Below are 10646 nucleotides of genomic sequence, written 5' to 3' on the forward strand. Positions count from 1 at the left end.
ACAATCCAGCTGCTCTTTTGCTAACCAGAAGGGAAGCTTTTAATTATCACAATGTGTCAGTCATGTTCCTGTCAGTGACTCTTTGTCTTTATAGCAGTGAAAATGTCAAAATAAGGAACAGATAAGAAAAGAGAAGGGCATATATCCTTTTCAAAAAGCATCAATTATGCATCTGTTTAAATATTCCCGGCCCGGACTTGAGAGAAACTGAGGTTTCCCTTCACCCACAGGTTAACTTAAGCACTTAGCTAGCTCTCCACTGCCCGGGGGAAGAACTGTGCAATGAATGGAAAAGCAGGCCACATTTCTATCCAGGCCATCTTTATTGATCCTCAACAACCCCTTTCACAAAGACCATCCCCCCCCAATCTTGACCACAAAAAAAGAGGGGACAATATAAACAACCAATAAATAAGAATCTGCGCGATTAAGGCGGTTCTACATCTCCAATAGAACACAACAGTGTGGACATGTTGGAGTTTTACAGCTTCATACAGTACAAGCAGTAGGATTTTTGAGAACATCACGTCTAAAAAGGCAGCACTTTACAGAAAAAGTGAACCATTTTTGAGATCTGGATGAGACTCCCATTCAGATAAAATAACATTGTACTTCTGTCAAGTCTGACTCACCGTCTTTTCAGACAACCTTACCATCTGAGCTTATATTTAATGCTAGACCAGATAGAATGGGAACAAAGATAATTCATGAGTGGGGAAATTTCATTTAGTCTCCCATCCTACTTGGTGGGGGGAAAAAAATCATCTATACCACTTGGTTCCCAAAAACAAGTGGCGGTTGTTCTTTATATCAGTTTTCTCAGATAGGAACAAATAAATACACCTCTTAACTGGTTAGCTTTCATGGGGTCCAGAGTTGGAGGCTACACAGTGTCATAGCATTGTTCAGAGTGGCTTTTTAAGAATTTCATCATTAATGTATTACATTCATGTCCAGGCAACAAGAGAGGTGGTGCTTGGCCTCAAAGCCAGCCTTCCTCTGGCCACACGTGAGACCCTGTGTGTTCCCTGTGGATATCCAGAGTTCTCTTCTGTGCACCCTTCACCACAACTTTAGCTGAACATGGAGGTGTCCGCAAAAGAAAATGCGAAGAGATGAGCTCTCTCCATCCATCCCGGACAATTCTCACTCTTCTGTCTCCAGTTGTGCTCCCCTGTAAAATAAGGTCCTCTCAGCAGCTAACAGTACTGGGCTGCTGTTTGTTCACAAAGTCTGAAATGAAATCAAACTCATTCTGGCCCAGGAAAAGTTCTGGCAGCTCCTGAACCCGGTCCAAACCGAGCTCCATGACCAGCGAGGTCAGAACCTCCTCGTCAATCATGTCCGCATCCATGCCATTCAAGGCCAGAGCCGGCCCAGCCATGTGCTGCATGTTAGCCAGCTGAGCTGGGTTCATGCGGTACTGTGCAGTGGGCCCCATGTGGTTTCCACCCATAGGCCCCAGTGGATGTCCATGGTACTGGGTGTTCAGTTTCTGCAGCTGCATGCTGGCCATTAGCTGTTGTGATGTTAACCCTCCGTTCATGAACTGTTGCTGTTGTTGCTGCTGCTGTTGTTGTTGTTGCTGTTGCTGCTGCGGGTGCTGGGCTTGCTGCTGCTGCTGGTGTTGTTGTTGCTGCTGTGGGTGCATGTGATGCTGCTGCTGCTGAGGGTGATGTTGCTGTTGCTGTGGTTGACCGTTATACATCATGTTACCAGAGGTCATCTGGTGATGACCCATCTGGGCCCCGTTAAGCTGTCCATTCATGGGCCCGCCCACCATGCCCTGTCGCTGCCTCATGGCGCTCTCCATGTTGGCCTGGGCTCCGCCGTAGTGCATCATCTGACCATTGGGCAGTGCCCGCATGCCCTGCTGGTTGGCATGCTGCTGGTGACCTGCCTGCAGGCCGCCATTCATGCCCATCCTGTAACCGTGGAGACTGGCGCCTGCTGAGCTGTGATTCATGGGCATCATCAGATGGTCGGCCATGCCTCCTGTCTGCGAGCAAAGGAGACACTGTTAGGACAATGCAAGGGTGACAAGATGTTTGGAAGCATTTCATGGAAAGTGCAGCAGGGCAAACATAACATTACAGCATCAACCAGTTGGTGTTTCCTTGTGCATTTAACACGTTTAGCCATTGAAACGGCCCAGAACTATTTCCTAGCCTACCTATTGGTTTATTTCAACGTCGTGCCCACATGCTTCACCTTAATTGAATAACAAGAAACATACATTCCCAGGTCCACCGTCACAAATCAGCCTAATCAGTTAAACACGCTATCCTCTTTAAAAAAATATCTGCATGGTTGTTTTACCTTTTGGCACTGAAACCCCGTATTTAGTCTTTACCAAACCTCCCCTCTTTGTGCCTATGAATGAACGCCCAGGTTGGCATCTCAGGTTCAACATGCATTGTTTGGATACATTTTAGACGCGATGATAAATGCACGGGGATCGACAAAGGAGGAAAAAAACGTATGCATCGCGTAAAGCATTCTTTAAATCCCCTGTACGTTGCATGTCAACTAAAGGCAGAAAAAATCTGTTACATTTTACGCACGTAAGGTTGCAACAAAGAACACTGACATCATGCAACATCTCCCCAACAGCTGAATCACCACATTTCTAACAGGGCAGGAAAATTCAACAAAGGCTTCGATTTTCTCCGGGGGACTCCGATCTGTTCAAATGTTTGTATTACATTATTCCCGACAGTGTAGTCAAACACAATATCATTTTCTCCAATCTCGAGTTTAGAAACAAGCGAATGCAAACAATGGAGTAGCAGCCTCGGAGACCACCACAGACCAAAACCCCAAATTCTCCTTCAAATAAACCCGATAAAGAATCACTTACCCGTAACCGCTACGTTTTCACAAAGTTGCGCGACTTTGCCTCGGCTCCGTCTTTTTAAACAGTTTCCCCCTGCAAAGGCAAATCTCCTCTGAATTACAGTATGTATTCCACAGGGTTACGCTTCATGCTCTAACGGGGACGGTGTGCACAAAGACTGCCGCATCAGATCTTGAAACGACTGCCTATTTTCTGGGTCAACTCAGGGATTATGTACATCTAAAAAGCTCAGAGGAAGGCAGTCGGGGAGAGGTGGAGCCTCGGTCCTGCCTCTTCTTTGTTCCTATTGGCCCTACTTAATATAATTGTGCATGGGCGTAGAAAAAAAGGGGCTGTTTGGAGTGGCTGTGACACAGTAGCCAATTTAAATACCCTCCTCCCCACTGTTTCTTTTTGAACAAGAATTTAGACATCTTGTTTATCTTTGTTTGGAACTGCTGCTCTTATGGCAGTTAGGACAATTAAAGGGCAATTATTGATTTTAAGATAGATAGATAGCTAGATAGCTAGATAGATAGATAGATAGATAATAGATAGATAGATAGATAGATAATAGATAGATAGATAGATAGATAGATAGATAGATAGATTTTTGTTTTCTGTGTATCTCTGCATGCTTTTACCTGCAATGTATTGCTGTTTTGAAATTCCGCGTCCCCAACTTGTCTGCACCTACTTATCTATTTGCCCTGTGTGTAGGTGTAGCAGCGGTGTTGCCCCGGTATGTGCATGTACACCTCATCTCCAAGATCACTGTGATCACTGTGTGTCCATGTGACCCACCAGTCTGCTGTGTGCTGGCCTCAGAGAGGCAGAGGAGGGAGGGCAGAGGAATGTAGCCCTGTATGCTATTCTAGTCCACTCTGGCTGCAGCGCCAGTGTAACTACTGCTGTGCATGCTTTGTGTGCTTGCTTGATTTACGTGTATGGACTTTGGATGCAGGCACCTTGTGTGTGTTTTCTGCGTCTGGGCATTCGTGTGTGTGTGAGTGTGTGTTTGTACCTCCACTCTGTAGATGCACATGTCTCTTGATTGCCCACTCCAGGACAACAACCTCTTGCCTGCAATCGCAAATGAATGGAACCACTTTGGGACAGCGAGCCAATCTATTGTCCTGGGAATTCGTCTATAAATGGGCAACCACTGGCAGGCGTTCGTCATTGTTTGACATTGTCCGGCCACTTTAAGCTAAGTGTTAATAAGCCACTCCCAGGTGTTGGTGCTATGTGAAAAAACTCACCCAGCCAGTCAATCCAAACAAAACACACAATCAACACAAGTTTCTGTTGTGTTGGGATGAGCCCTCTTGTAGCACAGCATCACATTTTCGGCCTAAGGTTACTTCAGTTTGCGACACTATGACAAAGAGGCATTTTAAAATGCACCAAGAAAGCCTTTTTTTTTTTTTTTTTTTTTTTCTGAGGCCACGCGCTTTTACTAATGGTGTCATTTGCATTAAAGAACACTTCCAATATGTCCAATCCTTCTGGAGCTCACCAATCACATCTCTGTGTCTGTTTACATCCTAAGACATTTGCATGAAATCCTAATCAGCCATGATTGTGGTGGAAGATATGCGTTTTGTAATTATATACCCACTGACCAAGTGTGTTTTGTAATTAGAAAGACGAGGGATATACTGCATCCTTATTCCTTCATAGGCTGCTTGGTATTGTGTGCATGTTTCACAGATTCTCCCACATTTCTAGCTGTGCTCTATGGTTTCAGGGTCAGGCCTCAACACATCTTGCCTTGAGCCATGTATTGATTTCTACGCTTGTGTGAGATTGTGCATGTGTGTCTTTATTTGGGTGATAAAGCGCAAACCAGAGAGTTTATGTGACTGAGTTTATAGGAGCAATAGGCTGGAAGGGTTGCTTCCATTCCCAGCTTGGACACACCCTTATGCTACACTGTAAACATGCAATAAAAGTGCTGGGGTTGCAGTATGGGTTGATTTCACACAGGTTTCCCCCTCTAACATAACTCATGCTCATGTTCTCTCTGCAAATCAGTTTGAGCTCCCTTGGTAAAAGGCCTCAGCATTCCTTGTTGACTCTACTTTTGAGGTGGCAGACAACACATAGCTGATAACTGCTTTGTCAGAGGACTATGTATTAAGTCTGCATACCCTACTGGTGCTCTGTTTGCAGCCTTACAACATCCAAGTTGTTGGAAGTTGACCATAAAGACCACAGAACATGTGCTTTGAATCCACTATTTTGCAAATGAAGGGAGTGAACAGAGTCTTTGGAGATCTTGTGGCAAATGTTCAGATGCTTCTCTACAGGTTCCATGAGTCCTCCTGGAGAGAAAAAGGACTAGAAGGTGGATGTTCTGAACAGAAGAGTCGGCTGCTAGTGAATGCATTCATGACCATCTTTTTGTTTTGGGTCTGCAAGTTGGTAGAAAAATAACTTGATCTTCCTGGAAAGAACAAGATATTCCAACTGGCAGCCAACTAACTCCTTTGGTATGTCTGTTAGAAAAGAGACTCAAATCAGTATCTCAACATTTGAAACAATCTACCTTCATCTATCTGTTGGTAGAAATCAGACCATATGCTCTCAGTCCAGCAGACAGAAGAATAGTTTCTACCAAGAGCTGCAAAACGTGTTGTATTTTTACATCTGAAATGGTCTTGAAGGTGTTTTTTAATGTAATAGTGTCCAGCTAAAGGTTTCGAACGCTGCACAAGAGAAACAGAGAGATAAAACTTTATTTATCCTTGACTTGTATGATGACAATAAAATGTAATAAAAATTAATTTCAAAGGACTATAAATGTACCCCTATTATCTTGTAGCTTGGCCTTGCTCTACCCATTTATAAATGTGATGAAGTCTGTAACCTATATCCTTATATTTTTTTTACTACAAGCAGGCATGTGTGGACCAAACAGCCCCTGGTCTATAGCCAATTAGACAAGTGATATGTTTGACGTAGTAGTCAGCTGCTAGGCTAGGTAGCTAGCTCAAACTAGCTTCCTGTGAAGGGTCCCATGATGCAGGACATGAACAGAACAATTCAAAAATGGCGGACAAAGGAACCCAGTCCAATGCTAGCTGACAACTTTTCCCTTCAGATAAAGGCTAACTGTAGTTCAACATATTCACAACATACTAATGAGCAGAGGAGAACATACTGGCAATCAGAAAACATACTGGCAATCAGAAAACATCATGAAACGGGTACTGGGATCGTGGCACGCCATCGCACGCCGGTCACAGGATATAAATGTTATAAGCCCCTCTCACTCGATAGCACTGAATTTTCCTGCTGCGTTCTCACATCTGTTCATCCTGACTTCCCATGCAATTTTTAGTCGGGGAAGGCATGAAGAATTCTGGGCAAAGTTGCATTAGAAAGTTTGGATGGAGTTTTGTGCATGTGTGAGAGCCCCTTAAAAGCACTTAAACCTGCCCTAAATTTAGATACTGTATCTACTTGAACTTAATCTCAAGTTATCGGTCCCAGTTGTGGAACCGGGGGTCGAACCATGGGCAGCAGGGTTTTTGTCTTGTGTGTTTGTTTGTTTATTTGTTGTTGCTTATTTATATACTAGTGTTATTGTTTTTTAAGTGGGATGGTTTACATACCCATGACATATGAATTTGGACTGGTGTTTTGATGTTACTGGTTTGTTTGATTGTTTTGTTTTTGTTTTTATAGTATGCTTTACGTATGTCTTTTCGTTTTGTCACATTAGTGTTTTACTTTTGGAAAAATAAAGTACAAAAAAAAAAAAAAGCTGCCCTAAATTTGGGATGCTGGTTTGTTTATCGGTTAGGTCAAACCCAATTTACAGAGGTTCTAGTCCTTCCAGCAGGTTCTAGTCCGACCTGTGGCTCCTTTTCCCCAAGTCATTACCCTTTTAAAAAAAACCCTGCCCTAAATGAGATAAAGGGCTGAATCAGGTCATCTGAATGGATTGGGGACAAGCCAAAAGCACAGCAAGCAAAATACAAGCCTGCAGATTTGTTTGGTTTCCAGGTTAAATATCTTAACAACATCAACTACAATATAAAGGATTCTTGCTTTGTCTTCTTTTAAATCTTACTCCTAGGTTTGAATGCAGGCCAATGGCCGAACTAACGACCTCTGTCAGCTGATACCACTTTCTATTTTCTGCAGGCGGAGATGGACATTTACCCTTCCGTCTTTAAACCTCAGTAATCATGTACCAGTGAACACTGAACTCATCATCCAAGTCATCTTTAATCTCTGTCACCATCAACTAATTGTCACTGATCTAATACCGGTTCAATCCTTGAAACCCAACTAATCCTGCCAACACTGTCTCTGCCAGCAGTGACTGCCAAAGTCAGTAATGTATAGTGCCTTATGGCGGGTACAGACGAGGTGGAGCCATACACAGGAGTGTGCCACATCCTTTAGAATAAATTGATTTTAATTGCATCCCTGGTATTAACTTTCCTGATATACTTTGTGTTAGCTTCTTTCAGATAAAGGGATTCTCAGTGCGATGTTTTAATGCTTTGAAATTAACTGATGAATTGTTTCAGGACACTATACACTTTGGCTCCGGCGTGCAACGGAAACATAAATACTTTAAACTACTTAGTGCTGTTGCTTCTAATTGTGGTGATCTATACCTATAAGCCTTTTCAGTTGTAGCCCTCACAGGAGTCGTATAAATAAACACAATCATCTAAACTCTTATAGCATTTGTGAATGTGTAGCATACTTTTGTAGAAACCAAGAAGTTTTCTTTCAATAGCCCAATTTTTATTTTAACTATAAACTGTTTGCCCAATCACTTTCAATGAATTTCCCTCTATACTCTAATCATTGCAACAAAGCATCAACATGAATGGACATACACCTTATTCAACAAAGTGTGTCCTTAATGTCCCCGGAGATGTAAAACCAAAAGTCAGTTTGCTTCTCTCACCCTCTCGCTGTGGGGGAGGGTTGTTATTGTTCTGGTAAATGAGAGTCTCTATAAATACTCCCAAGGCTTCCTTCTCCGCCTCAACCACCAATCAACAGTCACTGTTCAGCCCGAGCAGCTGAGAGAGAGCAATAGGCCTGAGTCAAGGCTAACGGGGGAGGGATCGGGGGGGGAGGGTCCGACTAAAACATGCTGTGTTGGAGAAGTGGGTGAGGGACTTTGGATGAGAGGGGGGGGGGGACCTGGAAACTGCCACTCACAGACCTGAGGCCACAAGTTGGGGGGTGAGACTTGAGTGAAAGTAGTGATTTGCAGAGGTGGGGGGTGGTTGGAACATACCACATTAAAGCAGCTTTCCAACAACCTCTGGGATTATTCCATGTGGAGTTACATGAACACTGTTTGTCCTGAAAACAAACTTTGGCTTGTCAATGTTTGAAGGTGATACACTTGATTGACTTGATTTTACATGGTTATTTTAGCCTGTATAGCCCTGCTCTGTCTTTGACATCTAACAAACTACAAACCAAAAAGGGGTTTTGGATTTCCTGTGTGGAGGAAACAAGATGCTGTGCTGTAGACAATGTAACTGACATCGATACCTTTAAAGCAGCCTATATAAAGTAGGCCAAATCATTTCAAAATGTATAAAGTAGTTGCAATCACTCGATACAATGAAACAGTTCACTGTTATGTGAGAAAAGCTCAAAAGTCTTTGCACATGCCAATCTCAGATTAAAATGTGTTCCTCGCTCTGATGTTTCAATTAGGAAAAACAGAGGTCTGTAACATATTCAGGTTGTATGATCTTATCGTCATAACAGAATTCTTGGGCAAACATTAGTCATTTTAAATTCATAGTTCAGTGAAGAAGTCTTCAGCCCTTTTCACACAGTCAGTACCTCAGTTGGTTCTTCCGTGCTGAGACGCTTTGTAAAATCAAACACTGGGACACCAAAATGGTGTTTCTGTTTGGTACAGTGTTCAAGTACAAAGGTGGTCTAATGGTGGAGCCTTGTTACAGGGCTGTTGCGGAATCCATGTGTTAAAATTACTTTCATGTTGTCATCCAACAACAGCGGAAAGCAAAGGTTAGTTGTTCTTCCCAACAACCACAATCAAAGGTTATGTCATAGAGTAATGTGAAACTAAATATACGTTTCATTGTACAGAAAGTTACTGGTGAACACTTTGGACAGTTTCTCTTGGAAGGCGTTTGTGGTCTTGGTTCCGCGCATAAGAAGGACCTGGACTTTCCTTCCCTCTGTGCTCCTACCGCTTACTACTGCTTGAAATGAAGTTTAACTTTAGTTGTTGAAACAAAAACCTTTAATGGTGCTTTTACACATTCACAAAACTCCGGAATTTTTTTGCAAACACACATTTTCATTCAGCAGCAGGAGAAGGAACAATTCACCACGAGTGAGTGATTGGAATGGGGCCGCTGACAACTTGTGATCAGGGCTACCATAGACTGTAAAGTGGGCAATAGGTGCATTCTTAGTGAACATTATGAAACTGCTTCATTATGATTATTGTTTCTGTCCACCAGTATGTTCTTCTCTACTCTTTTGTCGATTTTCTGAATATGATATGAAGTATTGCACTCGTTGGACTAGCATTGCATTGTGTCGTCCGCCACTTATTTGGTATCTTGCTGTTTTCCATTGTTATCTCGCCTCCGGAGACCCCACACCCTGTCCAAACAACCAACTCAGGAAGATTTCACAGGCAGCCTCACGGAAATTTTCAGGAGGGCATGTGTGAAAACAGCTTAATAGTCATACCACCTTTACTGACAATTTTTGGTTGTGTCAAAGTAAGCTAGTTCTTGAACATCCTTGTAAGTCTCTACTAACACTGCAGTATTTCTATTCAACCGAGCACAACACCATCATTTCCTCAGAGGAAACACTTTCCTAAAAATGTGCTCTGTTATCCTCATTTGACTCATTAATCCTTTATTCTCTCTATCTCCTTCTCTCTCTGTAACATCAGCACTGACACTCAATGTGTCAACTTAACATTGGCTAACCATATTACTGTAAGGATTTACAAGTAATGCACTTCCACAACTTTCCTTCCATTGACTGTATTTTAGAAGTGGACATAGCCTTGGTTTCAGACACACGAGGCATGCTTAAGTGCCCCAGCAGTCTTTAATTGTCAGCAGGGTTAGACACCATTGGTTGCAAAAAAAACGAGTCAGATGGTGTGAAAGCAGGCAACGACATAACCATTTTTTCAAGGGGTTTCTCACTTCAATAAACATTTTCCTAACAAATCTTGTTAAAGCTACTGTGATAAACTTTTGGTTTGTGTCGTCTTTGGAGTCTTGGACAAAGTAGTGTTTCTCATCTATTTGCTGATCTCATCCTGCAAATGAGTGGGTAGTATTCTCTTTTAGTATTATCCTTCTGTGTTTTAATAAATGCATCACTCATTGTGAATGTGACCTCTTAATCATATTAGAAGGTTAAATGTGTATCACCTGTCTCATCCAAATATGGCAACTTCTGGCTTAAAAAAACCCAAGATGACAGCACTGGAAATACCATACTTAGGTTAGTCAAAAAGTAACTTAACCAAAGGATGGCGTCACCATGGCTACGTTTACTCCATTTTTTAAAGTCTATGCTTAAAGCCTATTCACTGAGAGAATTAATTTCCATGAAACCATTTTCTGGTCAGACTGGGAACTAAACTATAAATGAGTGTCACTGCTAGTACTATTATTGAGTTTTAACAGTTATGAGTCATTTTCTTAACAGACTCCTGCTGCTTGAACATGACAAATAGCAGACTTTCATTTGTAAAAAAAAAAAAACCATTACATTCACTGACACTCAATGTGTGATAGTTTAGAAAAAATGC

General features: G+C 42.3%; 1 protein-coding gene across 2 annotated transcripts; it reads right to left on the bottom strand.

Moving 5' to 3' along the window:
• Positions 1-304: 304 nt before the first annotated feature.
• cited4b (Cbp/p300-interacting transactivator, with Glu/Asp-rich carboxy-terminal domain, 4b) lies at positions 305-3077 on the bottom strand. Of its 2 annotated transcripts, none has more exons than XM_061050198.1 (2): positions 2861-3077; positions 305-1995 (listed from the first exon to the last, which is right to left on the bottom strand). In XM_061050198.1, the coding sequence occupies exon 2, from the start codon at positions 1988-1990 to the stop codon at positions 1193-1195; it is 798 nt and encodes a 265-aa protein (XP_060906181.1). In that variant the 5' UTR covers positions 1991-1995; positions 2861-3077; the 3' UTR covers positions 305-1192. The 2 variants fall into 2 exon arrangements, with proteins under 2 accessions (XP_060906181.1, XP_060906180.1); XM_061050197.1 differs by having other exon boundaries at positions 305-1999; positions 2861-3074.
• Positions 3078-10646: the final 7569 nt, after the last annotated feature.

The sequence above is a fragment of the Labrus mixtus genome, chromosome 11 (genome assembly GCF_963584025.1).
Source record: "Labrus mixtus chromosome 11, fLabMix1.1, whole genome shotgun sequence".
NCBI classification, from domain to species: domain Eukaryota; kingdom Metazoa; phylum Chordata; class Actinopteri; order Labriformes; family Labridae; genus Labrus; species Labrus mixtus.

Excerpts from the sequence above, each read along its gene's own strand:
- cited4b (XM_061050198.1), bottom strand. The coding sequence starts at position 1,990 with ATGGCCGACCATCTGATGATGCCCATGAATCACAGCTCAGCAGGCGCC.